At 54.6% G+C, this 22,218-nt stretch overlaps 7 protein-coding genes across 7 annotated transcripts; 3 read left to right on the plus strand and 4 right to left on the minus strand.

The window, feature by feature from the left end:
• Positions 1 to 744: 744 nt before the first annotated feature.
• IE81DRAFT_349565 (hypothetical protein) lies at positions 745 to 3,873 on the plus strand (the record flags this gene model as incomplete). The annotated part of the gene is made up of 4 exons (XM_025516407.1): positions 745 to 1,162; positions 1,262 to 1,562; positions 1,699 to 1,948; positions 3,268 to 3,873. 4 exons carry the CDS (start codon positions 745 to 747, stop codon positions 3,871 to 3,873), a joined length of 1,575 nt encoding a protein of 524 aa, XP_025367251.1.
• A 485-nt stretch (positions 3,874 to 4,358) lies between these two features.
• Positions 4,359 to 6,249, minus strand: IE81DRAFT_331874 (hypothetical protein; the record flags this gene model as incomplete). The annotated part of the gene is made up of 7 exons (XM_025515275.1): positions 4,359 to 4,391; positions 4,447 to 4,563; positions 4,659 to 4,803; positions 4,831 to 4,970; positions 5,054 to 5,492; positions 5,565 to 5,950; positions 6,139 to 6,249. 7 exons carry the CDS (start codon positions 6,247 to 6,249, stop codon positions 4,359 to 4,361), a joined length of 1,371 nt encoding a protein of 456 aa, XP_025367252.1.
• A 4,822-nt stretch (positions 6,250 to 11,071) lies between these two features.
• IE81DRAFT_349567 (hypothetical protein) lies at positions 11,072 to 11,646 on the plus strand (the record flags this gene model as incomplete). The annotated part of the gene is made up of 2 exons (XM_025516408.1): positions 11,072 to 11,086; positions 11,143 to 11,646. 2 exons carry the CDS (start codon positions 11,072 to 11,074, stop codon positions 11,644 to 11,646), a joined length of 519 nt encoding a protein of 172 aa, XP_025367253.1.
• Positions 11,647 to 13,522: 1,876 nt separating this feature from the next.
• Positions 13,523 to 16,385, minus strand: IE81DRAFT_325897 (hypothetical protein). Its single transcript, XM_025514652.1, has 3 exons — positions 16,019 to 16,385; positions 14,568 to 15,921; positions 13,523 to 14,495 (listed from the first exon to the last, which is right to left on the minus strand). The coding sequence occupies exons 1-3, from the start codon at positions 16,129 to 16,131 to the stop codon at positions 13,737 to 13,739; spliced, it is 2,226 nt and encodes a 741-aa protein (XP_025367254.1). The 5' UTR covers positions 16,132 to 16,385; the 3' UTR covers positions 13,523 to 13,736.
• An 855-nt stretch (positions 16,386 to 17,240) lies between these two features.
• IE81DRAFT_349570 (hypothetical protein) lies at positions 17,241 to 19,118 on the plus strand (the record flags this gene model as incomplete). The annotated part of the gene is made up of 1 exon (XM_025516409.1): positions 17,241 to 19,118. The coding sequence occupies one exon, from the start codon at positions 17,241 to 17,243 to the stop codon at positions 19,116 to 19,118; it is 1,878 nt and encodes a 625-aa protein (XP_025367255.1).
• Positions 19,119 to 19,307: 189 nt separating this feature from the next.
• Positions 19,308 to 20,993, minus strand: IE81DRAFT_244700 (hypothetical protein). The gene is made up of 4 exons (XM_025511257.1): positions 20,419 to 20,993; positions 19,887 to 20,320; positions 19,718 to 19,812; positions 19,308 to 19,637 (listed from the first exon to the last, which is right to left on the minus strand). Exons 1-4 carry the CDS (start codon positions 20,662 to 20,664, stop codon positions 19,498 to 19,500), a joined length of 915 nt encoding a protein of 304 aa, XP_025367256.1. The 5' UTR covers positions 20,665 to 20,993; the 3' UTR covers positions 19,308 to 19,497.
• IE81DRAFT_325900 (hypothetical protein) lies at positions 20,264 to 21,650 on the minus strand. Its single transcript, XM_025514653.1, has 2 exons — positions 20,419 to 21,650; positions 20,264 to 20,320 (listed from the first exon to the last, which is right to left on the minus strand). The coding sequence occupies exon 1, from the start codon at positions 21,323 to 21,325 to the stop codon at positions 20,705 to 20,707; it is 621 nt and encodes a 206-aa protein (XP_025367257.1). The 5' UTR covers positions 21,326 to 21,650; the 3' UTR covers positions 20,264 to 20,320; positions 20,419 to 20,704.
• Positions 21,651 to 22,218: the final 568 nt, after the last annotated feature.

Below are 22,218 nucleotides of genomic sequence, written 5' to 3' on the forward strand. Positions count from 1 at the left end.
CACAAGGCAGTCTTGCTGCTCTTGGATGGAGCTGGCATGCAAGGTGGATGTCCTGCTGCTGTGGGCAAAGTGAATGCAGGCATTGCCAATCTCATCCGACAGAACCATGCCCATCTCTGCCACTTGGATTGCTTGACACCAGATGCTCCTGCAGCACTGCAGAGGGTGATCAACATGGCCAGTTGCAGCAGCATCAAATCAGTCATTGTCATGAAGGACATCACTGCCGAGGATCTGCGCAGCCAGCACAGTGACGACTATGGGCTCTTTGGCCTTGGTTGCAGGCAGGGTCCAGCAACATTCCAGCGGCTACTTGCTCTGATGGACTATAGCCATGACAACACGGTGTAAAACGGAATAGATCAACAGAGAGCAACCCCAGCCTATGCTCAACGTCATGTGATTGACTTTTGGCCCCATGGGCCCAATCATGGCTTAATCTTGCTTCACACCTTCATGTGTGCTTGCTTGTTGGTCACTTTTGATGCGCCCATTGTCCGATTCACCTCGACCTCCGTCATTTGGATCATGTGCAACTGCATCAACAAGATTCTTTGTGATGTTGCGCAAGAAGTTGGCCCTCATCTCTTGGCAGATGTGCGCACTGGCATTTGATCTATAGCTGATCTAGGCACGGCCATCTTTGACCGGGGACACCAGAGCAACATACGTTGGCAACAGGAAGCAGGACGGTCTCAGCGCTTCATGGTGGATCTCTGCAGAACCACCTGCTTGTCTTCAATCATGCTGAGGAGCAGTGAAGATGTACTTGTTAAGTATCACTTCTTGGCCGTCCTCACTGCCCATGAAGGAGTCCTCAAGTACTTGCCAGACTACAATAAGGACTGGAACTTGCTCATGTACCTTTCCAATGCTGTGTTTTGTGCTGCTGAAGAGCTCCAAGACCGGCAGCTTCTCGAGGGTCTTGTCAGGGAGTCTGGAGTTGCCGCTTTCATCTCACAGACCTGCAATTGCCTCAAGAAGTTATTTCTGGTCCAAGGGTTCATCTTTTGGCAGGCGCAAGACAAGGAGACTGACAACAGCAATGATAGCAACAATAATGACAATCACCCTGGCGCTCCCGATGACGAGCACCATGCTCATCACGTGGATGACCTCAATGACCCTGAGGAGCCAGAGGTGACGAGGGTGTGCAAAGATGGTGCTTTTGTGTCCCTGCCAGTGGGACCATCGGACTACCTTTGCAAGCCCAAAGACCAGCGTGGCTAAGCTTTGTCACTGTCGTCTGCTGATTTGGAAGAGGACAACACCGCTGAAGAGGACAGTGAAGTTGAGGGCGACGAGGATTATGTTGATCCCACCAACAAGTTCAGCTCTCTTCCGACACCCAAGGATGGGAGCAATCTCAAGCGCCAATGTGCTGCGCCAGTTGTGGAGGAAGACGAAGCTGGCTCTCTTTCAGACCTATCAGACATACCGCCGGCTTCATCACCGGGCCATGGCCATTGCGTCGTCAACATTTGCGCTTTGCCTCACCCCTTGAGAGCAAAACAAGAGCCAGCTTCGATCCGGCAGCATTGTCATCCTGTCCATCTGCTCCAGTAGCTTCACCTCAGCCTTCTACCTTTGCGGTGGTATTGTCTCCGTCCTCCTCTGCTCCCTGAGACAGTCACTCGCTCACTGGAGTGGCTGCGTCCTTGCGCGTGCCAACCCGTTGTCTCTCCCTTTCGACGTCAGCACCAGGCGCGCTGTCCTCTGCTTGTCTGCTACGGTCCCAGGATTGGCGTCAGGCCCATCTGTTGCCCCAGTCGGACCGCTCCCTGTCAGCACGCTCCCTGCCAGCACGCTCCCTGTCCCCGCCAGCCCATGGCCAATCAGCTACTCGCAGCAAGGACCTAAAGATGTCAACATTGCTGAAATCATTGAGAAATGTTTTGGCTCTGGTCACAACATCATCTTTGGAGTTTCCAAAGCTCGAGGTGCTGCTGTGAGTAACGTGGCAAAGCAGAGATCTGCTTGGGCTATGCTGTTTGACAGCACAGAGCAGATTAGGTGCAGGCGTGCCAAAAAAGGTGCAAGAGACAAGATCTTGCCGATGTAGGTGGAGCGCAATGAAAGTGTTGAGACAAGTTCATGTCCCAAGGCAAGCGCAAGAAACAAGATCTTGCTGGTGTAGGTGGAATGAGATGAATGTGCCAAGGCAAGCTCATGTCCCGAGGCAAGCTCAAGAGACAAGATACACAAGCATCTCTAGTTTGATACCTACCTCTGCTTCAACCTTCCCGCAAGCGCGGCGCTTAGCTTGTGATGAGAGTGTCATTCACAGTTTCCACATTCAGTTGCTTGATCTGAAGGCGCTGGCGCTGCAGATGGCTCTTGTCAATTTTTACCAGGCGCAAAGCTCTAGTTGTAAAGCTTGAAGTCTAGTCTTGAAAGGGCCTGGCCGTTGATCATGGAGCCATTCTACAACTCTGTCGAGCCGGGTGTCACTCAGGCAAAGACATTTTAACGTCTGATCGATGTGACATTTCGAAGTGGGCGCACTCTACAATCTTCAGCTGAAACAAGAGCAATTCAAGAACATGGAAGCATTGGATCTTTTGAGTCGTGGTAAAGTCAAAGTCAAGCGTCCCTGATGATGTTTCTTCTTTCGTCGCTCAGAACTCACCTTTGCACCTCTCTGGGCGCAACGGTCCTATCGCTGAGTTGTGACGTTTCTTCAATGTTGTCTTCAGTGTTGAACTACGTTCCCGTCTTCTCGATCTATCACGCACCCAAGTCCCACAAAATTTGCGCAGACAACAGAGAGCCTTCTCAAATCTTAAAACTACCCAGCGCTCCTGTCCTGTACAGTCAACAAGCGTGAACCAGTGTCTGCAGCTAAAAATCGAGAGAGTGCCAAGATAGACCAGATGATTCCCACGCAAAAAGGACGAGGGATTCGGACGAGGTCAGTGTGCTACCCGGGCAGACAATCGAGCTAGCTTCGGCTTGTGACCGTGGAACTTTCTCTACTTTGTTCGACCCCAGGCGAGGTCGCCATTAGCCTTTAGGTCTTAGGAGCGACAAAGCTGGTGGTCGTTTCAGAGTGGCGCGTAGGATTTGAAGGACCTTCTTCTAGGTTGCATCCAACATCCCAGCTTCCAATCAACAACCACGACAAACTGAGCTCAGGCGCCTCGAGCTCCCTGTGTCTCAGGCAAGGGAAAGGCATTGGCTCTACACAAAGGTTGCAGCTGTTGTTGACACTCACCAAAAGATCCTCAAAGAGCGCTGCCTGCAGAAGTGTCGCGGCTTGTCCGCAAGGCTGGGCTGGATATCAAGACGCACCCAACATTTGCCACCACCGGTCGGCGACTAGTGCGGGCTTTCTTGGCAAAGAGCAGCATCGATCTGCTCAATGCCGTGCCCATCGTCTTGATCATCGGCAGCGCTGCCTTGGTCACCGTGCCTTCTCTGGAGATACCGCACACTTCTCTTGATGACATTGATGACAGTGACAATGACAACCCCAACGAGCACCCAATGATTGCGCACCAGCGCAACAGCATTGCAAGAATGTTTGCCGTTGCTGCCCACCTCGCAGTGAATTCCAGCCCCTCTCTCATCCGCCCCCTTCTGGACTGCTGGCCGACTGCATCCACCCTTACCAGCATCAGCGTGTCCTGCCCCGTTGTTCACAAGTCAAAAAAGACCTTTGCGCTGCTCTTTGGGCGCAATGACGTCGTCTTGCGGATGCCCCTCACCGCTGGCGCCATCACCTCTTCCCTGCAGCACGTCTACTTGACTCTTGGTCTCAAGTCTGACAAAAAGTACCTCTCAGGGACTGGGCCCGTGCCCCTTGCCGACAACCACAAGCGGAGCTCTGACCAGATGAGCCGGAGGGCAGTCGTCGGAGCACCAGCGCAGTGATGCTGCTGTAGACTGACCCAGCCTCATCACCCGCCTTGAGAGTCTAGAGCTTGTTTTGCATGGCAGCTTTGATGGCCATGCTAGCATTGCCAATGACATCTTTCTCCAAGCTTTCACCGGCTCATTGGCAACTAAGAGGCACAAGCGCATGCAGGCCATCACAGCAGGCAAGGCGAGCACACAGGAATGGTCAGCAATTGTTTGTCAAACAGATTGTTGACAAGAGAGAGTTAAAGCCAAGCATGCGCAACGCTCTCAGGCGACGAGCCTTTGTCGGAAGTCAGAAGAGCGCTCTAGACATCAGGCTGATGTTGCATGACAAGTCCGTTGGTGAGGCTGGTGCTATTACTGTGGAGGAGGCAGGACAGCAGCACGCGCGGATTATGCACTCGCCTTTGTTTGGAAAGCCTCCCCTCGGCCACACTTGCAACATTGGTGTCGTGATTCGCTTCGAGTGGCACTCCGAACAGCTCGAGCAGGTCCTCCTAAGGCGTCGGGGGAGCTGGCATCAGAAGCATCTGAAAGCGCCAAAGTAATAAGAAGGCCTCTGATGTCAGAGCTCTGCTCTTTGACGAGCTTGAGCACAGTCAAAAGCTCATGGCTAGAGCTGTTCTTGTATTGCAGGCTGTCTTGATGTTTGTTGTCCAGATCCTTGCTGATCTTCTTGACATCGGTGCCAGCAGTTTTAAGCTGCTGAACAACAACGTCAATCTGAGACAGGATAATGAAAGCGTTGCTGACGCGTCGGAGGCAAGGACAGCAGGTTGATCAGGTGTGTTGTTGACAAGATTGGGACTCCCCATGAGCTTGCTGTGATGCATCTCAATCAGGAGCTCTGTCCATGGCGCACTGCTCATCTCATGATCAATGATGCTAAGGTTGTGATGCAGAATGCCAATAGAGGTAGCATTGCCAGTACTGACAGCAAGTCTGTAGTACGCGCAGATAGATGCGCACTGGAGTGATTGTCCAAGATCAGACAGCGTCTGCTCAAAAGCCCAATAGCAATCAACAAGGTGCTTGATGTGCCCACAGATGATGTCAAGGCACATGCTGGGCTTGAAGGTGCCTTGGCCGCCAAATATGAGCATGTAAGCCTGTGCACCCCAGCCAGAGTGGGCAACGGTGCCTCTTGTATTGCAATGTCCGTAGATAAAATAGTCAGCACGCTCCCAATCACCTCTTTTCCCAACAGTACATGATCGTACAGCTCTCCCAGAGACTCAAAGAGTGGGCCCTCTTCTCCCATCTCCTCCATCAGCTTGGTGAGAAAGGCCTGCTCCTTGTTCACCAGCTTTCTGCGCTCCAACTTTCCTCCATCTTTCATACACGCTTTGTATTGCTTGGCTGCTTCCTCCAAAAAGACATCAATGAGGTCTTTCTTGCCACGCTGGCTTGCAATCTTTGCACAGCGCAGCAGCTTGTTTGTGGGCTCCTCCTTGCGCACCCTTTTGCTGGGCGAGGAGGAAGTGAGGGCCATGGAGGAGCGCTTAAATGTCGGCGACCTCGAGATTCTCTGCAGCTTGCTGTCCGACACATCATCCTCTTCCTCCTGGCCTTCTGCACCTGCACTGTCTTCCTCTGCAATTTTCTGAGCCTGCTTGACCCAAAACATCTGGCTATTGTCGGTGCTGCAGAGTGATCACTTGCATGAGTGCATATATGCGCCTCCTGCACAGCATTGAACTCACTTGATGACAAGTCCCACCTGGTGAGAAGCACTTGCTGCCAGCTCCGTCTCGTAGGGCACGCTCTTCTTATCCACCTTGATGCTGGTGTAACACTTTACCCCAGCCCAAGATTCTTCACTCAGGGAGCACAAGAACAGATACCTGGGCTTATCCTTGCAAATGATGGATCTTCTGCATAAGCTGCAAGTCAATGCTCCCAAGGCGGTGAAAGCGGCAGCAGAGAAGACCAATTGGGCATGGTGCAGGGCTATTGCTGTTGGACAGCAGTCATTGTTGTGGCGCTGCACGTCCACAGGCTCCAACTGTGGCTTGCTGATGATCATTGAAAGTCTTGTAAATTTGGTTGTCTGCTTGGGTGTTGGAGGCAGTTCTGGCGTAGCTGCGGTCTAGAGTTGTGGAAGTTGACTTGAAGGGCGCAGTAAAACTCTTGCAAAATACAAGGCTGAGGTGATGTTATGATTGATACAAGGCTGCATCAAGAACATGCCTGCATCCAGTGTCAGCACAAGCGGGTGCTGAAGACGATGATTGGCTCATAGATCTCTTCCACGATGCCTACATGTCCAACACTTACAATCGCGACAACCTCACCAATTAGAGTGAGGAAGACAAGACCCTTATCCAGCAAAAGAGAGTCCAGACAGACAAGGAGTTCACAGAGGTGGCAGTCGGCTGGCGCTTGCATGCGCTGACATACCTTTACATTGCAGTCAATAAATATTGCCACCATTTCCCGAGCGTTGTCACCTCTGAGCATATTGCTTGCTTCAACATGCGGCTTTTGAAGCAAGTCTTTTGGCTTGCGAGGGTGAATCACTAGTTCAAAACGCTTGTCAGCCGTGACTGAGACGGTTTGTGGCATCCAGGTCCAACGCTTCAGCCTTGGAGGAGACTGAGCAAGATTGAGGCACCAATCAAGTCGTAAAGGTTGGAGGTATGCTCTTGCCTAAGCCCAAGCAGAGAAGTCAGCGCGCGACTTGTGTTGTCTTCAAATGTTTGTACACGACGCGGACAGCCTGGGTACTAAGACGGACAAAATGGACTTGGGTTTAAGTGGTAAAATTTCTTTTTGGCTTTCTTCGGAGCCTGCCCAAGGTCAGCTGGGCTGAGTGGGCCACCATTTTGTTCCAAAGGTAGGCTGTAGGAGCATTTGACCTTGTTCGACAGGATGTTTGCACACGAGCAAGGCCTATGACAACATTCACATTTCACCCCTGTCATACCAACTGCTGGTCAGGGACGACCAGGATCGGAGGACGCAGAGGCAGCCGGTGTTCCTTCTTTTGATAGATGCGCAAGATGCTAGCAAGTTCGCAAGGCAAAGCAGAACGTCGCAAGTGATTCTCATTGCAAATGAAAAGCCTGGCAGTCGGACCTGCGCTGGAAAGACACTACTCCATGATTGCGAGCACACAGAGAGCATGGTGAGCCCAGCTCACATCACATATGCGCGAGAGAGGTGCCACGAAAGCCGTCAGAAACAGCGAAAAGCTCAAACAGTCATCAACGGTGCTGAATGAAAATCAATGACAAAGTGAAAGAATGTCAAACGAGGAGGCATCGACCCTGGAATCAGAATTTGACCTGGGTGAAGATCTGTAGTGAAAATATACACAGCCAATGGTAGTTGATGCTGTGTCAACGCATTGGGACTATATTACGCAAACGAGTCTGGATGTCACATCATTCTCATGCTCTTGTGCATATGAAGCTCTCGCGAACGTCGGTCGTTATTCAACTTGGACCAGTCACGCGTGTCTTTTCTCGCCTTGAACAGCTACATACCCAAGTTTAGTCCAAAATTAGTGGCAAAAATGCCATCGAGGGGCTCTTTCTTTGACCTCTCACGCCATTGGTCTCCTACCACACCTCGGTCAGAGTACTTCATAGGTGGAAGGTGATTATGCAAAGCATTTGGCCTCAGGTAAATTCTCATGCCAAGCTGCTTGTGGGGCAGTTGCTCGTGTATGTTATGGCTCTTCTTTGGAAAGCTTGTCAGGTGGAGGGTCTGAATGCATTGAGCAGGGACAAGACTGAAGTCTGGCTGCATTTGGGCATTTCACTTGACCAGGCAAGTCGCCACATCTCTTGCTACAAGGACATGGCAGAGGTTGCAGGTCCGGGTCTGTGCAACGAGAATAAGGAGGAGTCTCTCTGCGCGCGCATTGCGTTCTGTCTTTGGTGAAGATCGTTCTTGCACGAGTTCTTCTTGCCATTGGTGAGTCAGCCTTGTCCACAGGGGCGTCCAAAGAGCAGGTTTACACGACGTTGGGCTGGTCTTGCTCCAGATTTGGATGCGATATTATCGGCCCGACTCAGCACAAGCCCGCTTACTAAGATATGTAGCGTTTGCTCCTCACACTTCAATCGACGCCTGTTTCAAGCCAGGCAAAGAGCCAAAATGCTCAGGCAAGAATCGCGTCGAAGTTCCGGAGGTCCAAATTCCAAGACAATGACAAAGATACTCATGCGACTCTTGAAGACTGTCTCTTTCTGCAAAAAAGACGGGAATTGAGGCTGTCTTGTGAAAAGCAAAAATTGCCATCTTGATGCGATTGGTATTACGATCTGATTGAGCTGGAAAGGATCAACGCCTTAGCACCTAAGCAAGAAACGCGTGTGTTCCAGCCCTCGAGAGCTTCATCTGGTACGATCGCCATTTTCTGAAGGTCTCGATAGACAGACAAGGCACGAGCAGTGGAACGGAACAACTTCACGGCGCCGCGAAGGGCGAAGAATTCCAAGACAAAAGAGCCGATTGATGGGAATTCCTAGTATAAACAACGATATGCTCAGAACGTTATCAGCGGTGCAGAGTGAAGATCCATGACGAAGTGAACATATGGCAAGCGAAGAGGCATCAACTCTGGAAACAGAACTTGATTTGCACAAGTGATTTGTATTAACAATGTGCACAGCCAGTTGCAGTCGATGCTGCATCGACGCGTGAAAAAGCCTTGACGTACGAGCCTGGATATCACATCATTGTCATGCTTTTTGTGCATATCTAGCTCGCGTGTGAGCGCGACTGATCTTGATCATTGATATGACGGTTCAGCACCCTACCACCGCAACAAACGGTCAACTTTTTCTAGACACCGATGCTCTTGTGGAAGGGTTTTCTTATCACCGAGCTCAATCGAATGCTTTTGCTTATACTGGCTGGTATTGAATGACCTGATTGAGCATTTGGGCGCCGTGTCCAATCTAAACACACACTTGGAGGATTTGGATGGAGGTCTGCCCAGACATCTGGGCCATAATTGCTGTGAGCTTAATGACAAAATGCTCAACCTAGCTTCCATAAGGTTTTCGTTTGGAAGGTTGTACATTATAAGAAACCTTGAGATCTTTTTGCAACATACTAAAACTAGCGTTTCGTCCGGAACAGTCTGGCAGATGCTGGTCGAATCGAAATTTTGTGGAATCGAGTCAGGTCTCAAATAGAAGCGTCCAGTGCGCCTAGCGTATTGGCCGCCATTCTTGAACGTCAATCTGTACAACAATAGAGACGTGGACCAGAAACGTGGACCCTTTCTGCCTCGAACAACAGCGATACTGGCTTCGGTTCAAGCTAGACCGGTATTCATAGAAAATTTGCCGAATGACCACACCGGCGGGGACAGGGCCTGGAAAATGAGGGTAGCAGCAGATACTTGCATTCACTTTTGCTAGTGTCACCACGCGTTGAGAGTGAGGACTACGGAGGGCTGCTCTGAAAATTTCGGCTCTTGTGGGACAATCGCAGCTCAGTAGCTCTTCTTTTGGTTGCCGTCAAGTAGGGCTCAAGATTGTTGCCGATGAAAGAGATAGCCAGCGAAGCAGGCAAAATGCTAACAGAAATGGGAGCTTCCTGCTTAGGGTGCACTCACGGACCAGAGATTGAAGTTCGTGGAGAGAGGCGCATCCCGACGGTTTCATCAGTGTTGAGTCAATTTTCGTACTGCCATGCCTATCGTTGCCAACCTTCGGGAGCACCTTCCACCTTCTTCACCTGCAATTCTAAACACATCAAAAAGCAAGATTGACTGCAAAGAGCTACGTGCAAGGCTTGCTCCAGCTTTGCTCCTTGGACTGACGAGGTTTGACGAGGTTAAGGAGTTTGTCGATCTTGAGTCTGAATAAGAGTAGCTGAAGGTGCTGCAATTGAGATACCACATTTGATCAGTCCTCATCGCGCGTGAAGTGTACAGCAGCTAATCACAATACACGGAGACTCTGGCAGCTAAAGATCAAGCGATGCAAGAGCCTTTGGCATCAGGCCAGCGTCTGCTGTCAGTGGAGCGCATTCTGCGATTGTGCTTTGTGCTTGGCAACATGCTTGAGCGAGCCAGCGGCGGTGTAGCATCCACCACTTCACTGCTCTCCCTGTTATGGAGCGCTTCCTTTTTGTTGCGCTCGACGCTGTCGCAAATTCTCGCTCACAGCAGAAGGATCGCGCCCTATCTTTTCCCTTCACTCCACTTGCGCGTATTGCATGCGTTCCAATGTGGTGCAATCTCGTTCAAGAGTGGACCCAAAATCGACGCGCAATCTAGGTTCTTCACCCCACATCGTTGGAAGTGCAGCTCTGCGTCTCTTGCTCAACAAAGGTGAGAAGATTGTAGCATTGTCAAAATCAGCTCGGCCCACGTCTGGACTACCATCCTTCTTATGCGGAAGAAGCTACACGCGTTTTCTCGCTGTGTGTATTCCTCTAGTCTGAGGATGACGGTCAACACGTGAGACGGATGAGACCTCCTGCATGCATCTGCATGTAGGATTACAAATGACCCAATTCATCGCAGACTTTCATTTGTGCTTGAGGCTCTTGCTGACGTACTGGACTTGCCCCACCATAATCAAAGCCAGGCGAGCATCACACACACAAAGCACCTGCTGTCCACCGCCGTCCTCAAGCTCCTCCGCCCCCCGGCAAGGATTGGGTCCCTTTGGACTTGCTGGCCCCATCCCTAGCGTTGCCACATCACGTTGGTACATCTGCTAAATGTCACACATATCAAGCGCAAGGCAGAATGGCTTACCAAACTGCATTCACCCGCGCAGACTTCACCTTCGCAGTTCCTCGATCGCCGGCCGACTTCCCTGGAGAGGAGCGCTTGCACTGGTCCGACTGGTCGGACCCAGCACCTCAAAAACATCGCCTCGCTGCCTTGAAGACTAAGTCTCTGGCTTCGTTGCAAAAATTATGCAAGCAATAGCCTTCTCTAGCTTTGCTGCGGCGCCTTCGTATGCTGTATTACAAGTGCCATTTTTTCAGTCTCGAATCCAAAAACAACGTACGTCTTTGCCATCAAGATAGAAGAGTCGTGCCTGGAGGGACGCTATAGAAGACGTATTTCCTCATGCGCTGACACATCTCCCTGTTCAGTTTGGCATTAAGGTGCGCCTTGCCAACCTTCTTCTTCTCGCTAGTCTGCAGCTCGGCAACTTGTGCAGTCAAGTCTGCATTGGACACTTCGAGGCGAGCAAGCTGATTTGCATGCTTGTTGAGCTTTTGGGTGAGCATGTCGAGTCTGCTGGTCAGCAAGTCAATGGTGCTCACTTGCCCCTGCAAAAGCAGGTTCACTGTTGCTAGCGCCGCTCTGCCTGCATCCTGTTGAGACGCATCGAAGTGGTGCCCGGTCAAGCCGGAACGCTGGGTAGTTCCGGTGCTTGCAAAGCTTGCGGGTTGTTGCTGTTGAGCACGGCCGCCGCCTACGTGCCAACTCAGATCTGCAGCCCTGGGGCCGCGCAGACCATTGGAGTGGATATTGGAGGAGTGTGGCACAAGTGCTCCAATGGCCAGACCTACACCCTAGCTGAGAAGCACAAGGATCTCAACACTGTTGAGCTCCTCTGGCCATCAGACGTGGATCACTGGAAGGCGCAGGTAGCAGCAGAGGCAGCCCCTAGCCAGATCTCTGCCACAGTAGAGAGTGATCTCGTCAGCTGCCTAGCAAGCAAGCTTCTGCCTCCAAATTTTGCAGTGTGCCTCACCCCAGAAAACTGCGTCTGGGCAAAGGATGCTGCTGAGTTTCATTCACGATACTTGGACAACAAAGTGGATCTGGCTTTTCCTTCTCTCGTGTTGTATTACTAGTGCCCTTTTTGGTCTTGAGAAAAGAACGTCTTTGCCATCAAGATGTGCTTTTTGAATGTGTGGTTGGGTGATCAAATCACGTGAGCGAGCGCTCTCCGCGACGCGTGCCGTGCGCTGAGACATCCATAGCAGACATCCATAGCACAGCATCTGAAACATCACCCCCCTGGTCAGCACAATCATGAATCTTGAATCAAGGCACAACTGCTGACCAGCTTAGCCAGCTGCTTCCTTCTAACATTGACACCCTGGCCAGATACTTGCTCGCTGCGTGCTGCCCCCCACACACAACCTCGTCATTGCTCAAGAACCTCACACCCTTTCCACCCGCACACCTCATCCATCCAGCATGCCTGCTACCAAGCGCAATCAGATGCGTGCCGAAGATAGAGAAGCAACAAAGAGACGGCGGATTTGTGAATGGCAATCCGCATGGTTTAGCACATCGAGAGAGGTGATGGGGACTCAAGCCTCAGGGAACTTTCCTGGAGGGCAGCAGGACAACTTTGCGGAGATTGACGCTTTGCCTCACCATCCCAAGGATGACATTGTGGACTCATGGGCTGGTTCACAAACCCAGATGGAGGCAACAAACTATGTTCAGGCTGACCGCAAGGCAGCTTGGGCTCAAGATTCCCCCTTCCGACACAGCCGGCGTCAATGGATGAGGATGAGGAAGACAGCGTCACAGAATCTGAGGGTCCTGACTATGCCGACGATGACTTCTTGGAAGACGGGCTAGCACCACCCTTACCCGCAAGCCCATTTGGCATTGACACGGACAACGTCCTTCACAGCAGGGATATGGCTTCAGCTCGCCACGCTGCCTAGAGCGAGGGAGAGAGTGAGCTCACGTGCACGTTGCTGCTTGTTTCTGTGCGCGCAAACTTGATTGGGGTGATATCGCGCCCGCGCACTCGTCGCATCTGAGCGCAGCTCCTCACCTTGTTTCGCATAGCTACCGACAAGTTGAGGAACTACCGCACCTGTGTCACTTGCACTCCCTGTAGACGCACTTTCCAACCAAAGAATCATCATGGCTGACCAACGAGAAAAGCCAGTTGAGGCGTTCAACAAGCTTGCCAAACGCCTTGCAGAGTTGAATGAGGTTGTTCCAGAAGACTGGCATACATACATCACAGACAGCGCTCAGACCTGCCGCAAGAGGTTCGTTGCCATCTCGAAACGCGCCGAGCACTTGAAGAGAAAACTGATTTTGGCAGCCGGGCGTTGAACATGTGTATCCGTGTTGGAAGAGGGACGATGCGTACCCTTTGCGTGACTCTTGTCTGGCTTGCGCTGGCTCCCACCAGCGGCAACAAGCGTTTGTGTGTCTTTTGGAGAACCAGAAAGCGCATGTGCTTCCAGGCGCGCTCGACCGGCTTCTGACTTGCGCTGGGTAGAATCAGATCGTGCCTCTTTGGGCCGACCCTAGACTTCAAGGCAGGCTTTGCGTAGATTGGCATACGTCTTGATGTGGACAGTGACTCTGTTTGCTATAGTCGTGAGTGCGGCGGTCCGTGTAGGGTCATGCACGGTCATAAGTGCCGCAGCCTGGAGCGGAGCGAGCGCGCAGATGAACGCATGACTGCAAGCTTCAACACCTTCAGCACCCCTTGCAAAGCCTTAATTGTTCCTCGTCCAGAAGCTTGGGCAGGGCTCCACCAAAGTGACCCAAGTGAGCAGAGGGCTGAGATAAGATTTGGCAGATCAGGAACTCGTGGACCTTTCTGCAGCTTGCGCTGCGCATCCACAGGAACGGACCTTGGGCTGCGTGCCTTTTGCTTTGTCGTCCTCGATGACGACGCTCGGCACGCAGACACATGGAGCGCTTCGTCTCGGCTCGAAGCCGGTTGTGCGCCCTGGATCTTTCAGAGCCCTCACGATCGAGATCGCAAGTCAACGTGTCAGTAATGGAGCGTCACCCCGAGCGCGGATGTATGCGCATAGCAAGCACGAATGTGACTATGATGTGATTTGGTGCGGGGCCTAAGTGTGGGCATACATGCTGACGAGGTGCGGGTAAAGTCGTCGGAGAAAGCTATCTGTTTTCGTATTTGATGCGTAGGCTGAGATTAGCGACATGTCGATCATGCACCAAATTTGAAGACGACAGGTGGGGCAGTGCTGGTCACCGTCGCAGGTGTTGCTGCCTTGTCATCGCTCTGTGTAGGTGCTTGCTGCGGTTTGGCCTCTCCCACCTCTGCGGGCTTGCCATTGGTGCTTGAAGCGGCCAAGAGACTGCCACTTTTCGTTGCAGGGCCGGCCGGGGCAGCAGCACCTCTATCGACATCTCGCGCGAGCGAGCTGAGCAGCTGATCGGCGCGACGTTGCCTCTCATCTGAGGTGGTGCTATGCCTCAAGGGCGTACTGCCCCTACCGCTCAGGCGACCACGCAAAGGCGTGCTTGAGCCGTGGCTGGGTGCAGCTCCAGACAGCGAGATTCGGCCTTTGGAAATGGACGCCGAGCGGTCTTGACTCTCGCGCATGGAATTGTGAAGACTGGCAGACGAGCCAGATCGCGACAAGGAAGAAGCGCGTGAGAACTCTCCAGATCGTCGAGGTTGTTCTTGAGGCGGACGGAAAAGCGAGTGACCGCTAGACTGCTGAGAGTAGATGGCGGCCAATTTTTTCGGGGTCCGCATCTTGCGCTCCTCATCAGCTCGCCTTTCTTTCGCCGAGCGTTCTTGCTCCTCTCTTCGTGCTTCTTCGCGCGCTTCTTCCCTCTCGGCCTCTTGCCAGGAGAGCTTGTTCTGAGCAGCAAGCTCGTTGTACTCTTTCTCTGTGACAAAACGCTCTACGTGCACGGGCACCTTCAGCAACGCATCGGGATGTTTGGATCCTTTTGGCTGCAGCGTCACAGCCGACGGCAGAGTGTCAGCGCCATCATCGACCCCCAGCCAAGGGCTCGAAATGCTCACCATGCTGTGCTTCGAACGCATTTCCACTACCACGGCTGCTCTACGACGTGTGGCGTCGTCGCCGATCCTCCACCTCAAACCATTTTCGTCCGTCCACTCCTCCCCGATCGCATGGTCATCTGACATGTCCGGACTGCGTTTGCGCGCAGCTTTCGGACTAGCTTTGATGGGAGAGTAGGTCGCGGGTGCACCTGCAGATGCTCTCTGCGCTGCAGACTTGCGGGCCAGCTTGCGTACGGCTTGCGCTCCAGCAGATGGTACTGCAACGGTCGAAGAAGCGGCTCGAGATCCTCGATTCTTTGATGATGCTGCTTTCCTCGACCTCGAGCGCGACTGAGCGTCGGACAGACTGCGGCGCTGTCCATCTGTTGACTCTTCGTCATGGTCGCGCATGTAAGCGTCGTCGCCAGACGCGACGCGCTGTTGATCAGAGCCGGTTGCAAACATGTCGTCGTCAAGGTCGTCGTCGCGATCCTGCTCTGCGGCCGGCTCCTCCACCGATAGCATCTCCTCATCGCTGTCATTTTCGCTGCCGCTGTCAGCCTCTTCGTAGTCTGCATCGTGGATGTCGATATCATCATTTTCGGGGATGAGACCTTGACCGCGCCTCTTTTTGCGGCTACTCTTGCCGAGCTCGTCTCTGGCAAATCCATCTTCCTCGTCGCTCTCATCCTCGTCAGATGAGTCTTCAGCCGACCTCTTGCGCGTCACGATAGCTGCTTGGCCCACGCGCGGTACAGCTTGAAGGACGCGCGACAGGGCGTCGCCCGTACCGCGCACTTGTGACATTTCGACATTTGCATCATCCACCGCCATGTCGCCATCGATGTCTGCATCTCCGTCGAGGAGAGTCTTGCGGGGAAGCTTTGATGCGCGACGAAGATGAGCGGAGACGTCGCCGGACTCGTCGGCTTCCTCGTCCTCCTCATCTTCTTGAGCTGCACGCTTGCGATTGGCAGCGCGGTGCGCGGGAGCGTACCTGCGAGGATCACCTTGCGGGTAGTCCCTGGCGGCAGGTGCTCGAGTCACATCGACGTCAGGCATGATCTGACGGGAGGAAGAGGGAGAACGCGAAGTGTAGGGAGGCGGTGGATGAGGCTGCAGTCCTGCATGATGGCCTGGACGACGCTGACGATGCTCGAGAATCTGCGGATGGCGATGCGCTGACTCGACAGCGGTGGCAGCAGGAGGTTTGGAGTGCGAGCGGGATTGTTGTTGTTGTTGTTGTTGTCGTTGCTGCTGCTGCTGTAGGTGTGCAGACGGATGCGACCTCCTCCTTGCAATAGCATCTGCTGCGGCAATGTGAAATTCGCGCTTGTCAGTGTCGGGTATACCGGCAGCCCTACGTCGTTGCCTGGTGGGATGGGGACAGAGGGAGAAAGAAGGGGTGAGATGGGGCGGCGTGGGTGGATGACCAGCGCGGGGAACCGAACCGAACCGCTCCCACTCACCTGTGATACTCCAACTGTCTGGCTCTCTGCTGCAGATGAGCGTAAGCTGCGTAGAGCCAGTAGACGACAATAACGGCAACAAAGGCGTTGAGGTAGCTGGACAAGCTGGACATTTTGTGCCGGCTCCCCCCTCTGCTGCTGCTGCCGCCGCCGCCGCCGCTGCTGCCGCCAATGTTTCGAAGAGGGGAAGCAGCGTCAAGCTGAAGCCCAGCCGAGGCTGATGATCGCAAGGGCAGCTTGCATGGAGTGGCGATCTGAGAGCAGCAGTGACGAGAGCACTTGCAGACTCGTGAGTGTGCAGCCCGCGCACGGTGGTGATGGGGAGAGGGGCAAGCAAAGAGCCACTCTGACCGAGGGTGTGCGCGTGTGAGTGCGCGTGAGTGTGCGTGACGTGAGTGTGTGAATTTGCGTTGGTGCATGGACGTCATGCTTGCTGATATCGCCGCGCAGTCGTGAGTCACGTGCGAGCGCAACACTCCACTCCGGACTCAAGACTCGACTCGTGACTCACACAACAACAGACTCATCAAACTCACGACTCCAAACTGTTTGCGACCGCGCTGCTGCCTTTCAACGCTCCGCACGCACGTCATTCGCTCTTGACTCGTTCATGGCACGAGTCATGGAATATGGAGTCACAAGTTGCGACGATTTACGATCGAGTCACGAGTCACGAGTCACGCCTACTCTTGATTCAAGCGCGAGTCTTTTCTTGGAGTCAATTTTGAGTCTGAGTGCGTGGACCATCCATCAGCGTTCTATTCGTGATTTCAATTGTGATTCGATTGACTTCAAGATTCGCGCGTGCGTTTCAGTCGCACTCGCGACTCGCGCTCAAACGCCAAAGAGCAAGCAAGCGTGCGCGTTCACTCAAACACTCAGACTCAGACTCGACCACGACTCACACATCAGCCACGCAGAGAGCGGTGTCAAGGGGTTTGAAAGCGCGCAGCACGAACATCGAGCCGAGGCGAGCCAAGCCAAGCCAAGCAAGCAAGTCAGTCAGTCAGGCAGGCATCGCAGTCAAGTCACACGGAGTAGTGAGGAGTAGTGGAATTGCCACCGCATCGCAAGCACCATGCTGCCGCTGCCGCTGCCGCTGCCGCTGCCTCCGCTCACGATCATATACGACAGTCATCAAGAGCAGTCGATTGAATGATTCGCGTCGCGCCGCGCGATTTGCAGGGCGGACATGGCAAGGCAGGCAAGCACGAAGGCAGACATGCCATCCAACGAGCATGCTATGCTGTCAGCCGATCAAGAAGCGCTCGCAGCCGCAGCCGCAGCCGCAGCCGCCACCACGCAAATCCTCTCGCAAGAATTGATGAGCGGCTATGAGCCTTTAGAGCAGCAGCAGCAGCAGCAGCAGCAGCAGCACGCGCGCACACACACCTTGGGTGCCATGGATCACGTCGCTCTTCATTGGCTTCCCATCTCCGTCTTGTTGGTGTACAAGCACCCGCCCCAACACCAACACCAACACCAACACCAACACGGCTCATCGCTCGCATCCCCACCACCGCCACCACCACCACCACCGCCACCGCGTCTGCCCCTCGACTTCCAAACCCTCCGCACTGCGCTCGCCAAGCTGGTCCATCACTACCCGCATATCGGTGGCAGATTGCACATGACAAGTGACAGGGCGCCCTGCATTGCCGATCTCGACGCTGGCGTGGAGCTGAGGCAGGCGAGCTGCACCTTTTCGCTTTACGGCCATGCTCACGCTCATGCTCACACCGAAGGACAAACGCAAGCCCAAGCGCAAGCCCAAGCCCAAGCCCAAGCGCGTCCGCGCTCCGTTCACGACCTGCCGCAATCAGGCGCGCCTTTTGTGCGACCAGCAGCAGCAGCAGCAGCAGCACAAAGCGACAGCCTGGAAAGCCATGCCGCAGCAGCGGCAGCGGAGCCGCTGTTCTCTGTGCAGCACACCCGATTGGCTTGCGGCAGCGTCATCCTCGGCATTCAAGCTCGTCACATTCTCTGCGATGCGCGCGGCTTTTTCCATTTGGTGCGCAACCTCGCTCATCTTTACAGGCGATTGCGCACCTCCAAGCCAGCCGCGCATCACCTCGTTCACCTCGATGCAGCACAACTGCTCCACTGCCAGTCATACTCCCACGTCCCGCCATCGCCGCCTCTTGACTTTGAGCCGAGCATGTACAGCTTGAGCCAAACGAGAGAGGCAGACGCAGGCGCAGGCGCAGGCGCGGTGCCACATTCAGAAGAAGCTCCCACACCCCGCGTGATTGGCCGAGTGCTGCGCGTCTCGGCGGTCCAGATGGCGCGGAACAAGCTGCAAGCGCAAGCACAAGCATCATCAGCACCCGATGGATCGTGGGTCACAACCTTTGAAGCGCTCTCGGCTCATCTCTGGCAGCGCATCTACGCCGCTCGCCTTGCTGCTGCGAGTGATCAAGGAGCTGCTGCAACTCCAGTGTCCACCGCCTACATGTCGCCCGCAGATTGGAGCGGGCAAGCGAGGCTCAACCTTTCTCCCAACTACTTTCCCAACTGCATCTTCAACACCACCTTTCACGCCCCGCCAGAACTCTTGCAGCAGACGAACAGCATCGCCCCGCTGGCTCGCTACATACACGTCGAATCGCGCAAGCTGACCGTCGAAGGGGCACGCAACACGCTTTCTTGGATGCAGCGTCAGCCAGACAAATCCCTCATCGAGATGAAGCCGCCGTTCGAAAGGGGAATGTTTGTCATCACTGCTTGGCACAAACTCGCTTGTTATCGAGATGTGCACTTTGATGAGCTTCCGTTGCCCGCAAAGGAGGAGTATGTGGTCGAGCAAGGCTTTCATCATCATCATCATCATCATCATCATCATCATCATCATCATCATCATCATCATCATCATCATCATCATCATCATCATCATCATCATCATCATCATCATCATCATCATTACCTCGTTGCGCCTCCCATCACGCCCACCTCTCTCGTCGATGGGTTGATATATGCGCTACCTGCGCCGCCGCCCCATCAGGACTCTGCGGTGCACCTCTGCATCGCTTTGAGCCAGCCCGTCTGGCATCATCTCGATCGGGACGCTGTGTTCCTTGCGCTTGCGGACGCGTGCGCGTAGATTCGAGCGTCGACGCAGCACAATGTCTCTACATCTCGAAGCGAGCGAGGCGCTCATCGTGCTTCCCGACGACTTTTTTGCAATGTGATGTGGCTGCGAGTGCGAAATGCAGATTCGCCCATCCTTGACGCAGTGCGCGCTTGCTCACACTAGTCTTTCACAGAATGTGCATAATCGAGTTTTGTTGATGCGTTCGCTGCATCGCGCAAAAGCTCTTCGATCGTCAAGGGCACGTCGGATTTGACTCGATTCGATTCATCCTCGAGGCGCGCTGGTGGGGGAACAAAATGAAAGAAAAAAGAGCGGGGCCAGCGGGGCCAGCGGGCCCAGCGCGTTGGCAGTGGGGTATTCGAAATGGGCGGCTTGATGGGCTGCCCCCTCAGTGCTGGTCGAAGAATGCGTCCACCACTGCGAGCACAGACTGCAGTATCCTATCCGGACCGGGCGGGGCTGCATCCAGCAACTCTCTGAACATGTCCGGCAAAGCCTGTAGGAGATTCTTTGAAGCGCTTCCTCGCACTGTCGAGGCGGGTCTGTTTGAGCATTTCGCGAGACGCAGACGCAGACGAGCAAAAGTCTGAAGACTTGCCCACACTCACCACCAAAAGGCAAGACTGGGTCCAGCGACACTACAGCTGACGCTACTCCGTGTCGAGAATGTTCGATTCGGAAATGGAGGATGAGTTGGCCGTCTCTGCGTGGGCGAGTGCAGACGGCTTTGATCAGGTGATTGCGGGGCTCATGCATGTGGGGAGGGGGCACTCTCACTTTGCGCCAGTAAAGATCAACCTCTCTTCCTCCCTCCTGCCACTCCGCTTGACCAGCTCAGGTCTCGCATTGGAGAGAGAATCGAACAAGGCACTTCGCGCATCCACCAAGCCCACCCTTGTCCTGAGAGCGATCAAGAGGGCTACGACGTTGCCGCTGCTCTCCCATATCCGCAAGACGTCGTCGCCCAGACTGGCTCTGATGGATCTGTCGAGCGTCAAGATGGACATTTTCGTCACCTGCGGCCGCCGGCTTTGAGCGTCTGCGATGTCCAAGCGCAGTTTGAGCCCGCGGCTGGACCGACTGGGCGACGACGACTTTGTGCGCGCCAAGGGCAAACGATACTCTATATCCAGAGAACGCTGCTTGGGACTAATGTCTGCAGTCTGCACGCTGATCAGTGCGATGCGAGCAAAGTCGCTTTGCGCTTTGAGCTGTTTGGGCCAAAGAGGACGGGGAGGCACAAAAGCGCGCGCGCTTGAGCCCAGCGATCGACGCTCGTCTCGTACCCCCCAGACACTGGCCTGCTCACCGCTTCTTTGGTCTTTTCCAATCTCGTTTGGACATCATCGCCTGCATCGCTTAGCGGCACACCTCCGGCTTGGACAGGCGGACCGAGAATGCTGTACGATGCGCTGCTGCTCGCCAGCCCTATCGCATGCGCGTGCGGTTTGGCAGAGGGACCCAAGAGGCTCAGAAGCGCGAGAGGCGAGCTGGTCAAGATGGACGTGCTGGGGCGGCAGCAAGGAGATGGGGGCGATGTGTGCGGGTGAGCCATGGCAAGGCGTGCAATTCACGCCCTCCCTCGCCAACGAGACTCACATTGCAGCGTCGTCCGCTTGTGCCAACAGCTGTTCGATGTCGACGTCGGCTTGATGAGCGGAGAGTCGCTCGGCTGACTGGCTAAACGCTTCCTCTGCATCCTTTACCGCCGATCCCTCCTCCCCCAGCGCCACCACCTCATCATACCTCGCCCTCTTCCACCTCCTTCTCCTGCTGCTCCTCTCCCTCTGCACGTCTGATCGCAATCTCGACACTTCCGATTCCAATTGCGTCACCTGCCTCTCCAGCATCGCTCTCTCTGCTCTCTCTTTTGCCTCTCTCTGCGACTGCGATTGCGATTGCGATTGCGTTGCGCCAGGTGCGGTGGAGGTGGAGGTGGATCCTTGAACGCGCGGCGCTCGACGAGCAGCGGAGCTCGCAGATGCTCGACCAGCAGCCGCAGCACCGAGCGTAGCGTCGTCGGTATCATCATCGCGCGCCGCCGCCGCCGCCGCCCCGCCGCCCGCAGCGCGAGTGGGTGTGGATGCTGCTGCTGCTCGAGGAGAAGTGGCGGAGAGGGGATGAGATTTGCGCGGAGAGGTTCGTGTGCGCACCGGTGAGCCTGATGGGCCGGGTCCCGAGGGCTGGGATGAGGAGGAAGGGTGCGAGGACGACATGGAATGCGCGGCAGCGGCAGCCGTGGCGGTGGCGGTGGCGGTGGCGGTAGCGGTAGCGGTAGCGGTAACGTGTTTTGTCAGCGCTCGCTGTTTGTCACGATTGCATCCAATGAGGGGCGCTCAGGAAGAGAGCGGGGCAGCGGGGGCTCGAGGTGTGGTTGAAGTGTGCCGAGACGAGCGTTGAGGCAAAGCATCATATGGTGGTGGTGTTGATGTGATGCGTGATCGCCGCGCGACGTGACGTGACGTGACGCGTCCGGAACGCGTCGCGCGTGCGTGCATCAATCAGCAGGCGTTTCCCGCCGCCATCCAGCATCCATCCATCTGCATGTGTGTGCTCGGGACTTGGGCCCGTTCGATTAATCGTGAATGTGAATCTTGAATGTGACTAGATGCTTGCTTTGAGGGCACGCGGTGCGAGTCCCTTCGATGCAGCCAGCCAGCCAGCCAGCCAGCCAGTATCCGCGCCCGCGCCCGCGCCCGCGCGCTCTCAACGTCTGCAACTTCGGATCCGTCATCATTGAGTAGGAGGAGGAGGAGAGTCACGGATACTTCAGAGAAATACGAATGCGCGCAGCTAGGCGATCGATCTCACGCGCGGGTCAAACATGGAGTCACCAGTCCCGAATCGTGATGGACGCGCATGCAGCAACAGCAGGCAGGCAGGCACAGGTGGAGACGAGAGACTCGATCGAGCCACGAGCGTAGTCGTGTGACTTGAGCTGTGACTTGATTTTGATTGTGAGTCTGTGCGGCCTCGTCAACAAACAAAACAACAAGGCACATGATTCAAAGGAGTTTTGCGTCTGGTGTCGAGCTGTCGAGTCTTTGCTGCAGATCACGTGATCATCCCGTACCATTTCCCGCGGGACTTTGGTCCAAGAACACGTCAC

The sequence above is a fragment of the Ceraceosorus guamensis genome, assembly GCF_003144195.1.
Source record: "Ceraceosorus guamensis strain MCA 4658 unplaced genomic scaffold IE81scaffold_80, whole genome shotgun sequence".
In the NCBI taxonomy this organism is placed as follows: Eukaryota; Fungi; Basidiomycota; class Exobasidiomycetes; order Ceraceosorales; family Ceraceosoraceae; genus Ceraceosorus; species Ceraceosorus guamensis.

Coding starts and splice junctions, on each gene's coding strand:
- IE81DRAFT_244700 (XM_025511257.1), bottom strand. CDS start 20,664: ATGGCTCACCCGCACACATCGCCCCCATCTCCTTGCTGCCGCCCCAGC. Junction 19,813..19,886: donor TTGATCTTTACTGGCGCAAA/GTGAGAGTGCCC, acceptor TCGCCCACGCAG/AGACGGCCAACTCATCCTCC. Junction 19,638..19,717: donor CCCAGTCTTGCCTTTTGGTG/GTGAGTGTGGGC, acceptor CCGCCTCGACAG/TGCGAGGAAGCGCTTCAAAG.
- IE81DRAFT_325897 (XM_025514652.1), bottom strand. CDS start 16,131: ATGTCCAGCTTGTCCAGCTACCTCAACGCCTTTGTTGCCGTTATTGTC. Junction 15,922..16,018: donor AGACAGTTGGAGTATCACAG/GTGAGTGGGAGC, acceptor CCATCCCACCAG/GCAACGACGTAGGGCTGCCG. Junction 14,496..14,567: donor TGCGTTCGAAGCACAGCATG/GTGAGCATTTCG, acceptor GTGACGCTGCAG/CCAAAAGGATCCAAACATCC.
- IE81DRAFT_325900 (XM_025514653.1), bottom strand. CDS start 21,325: ATGTCGTCCTCGCACCCTTCCTCCTCATCCCAGCCCTCGGGACCCGGC.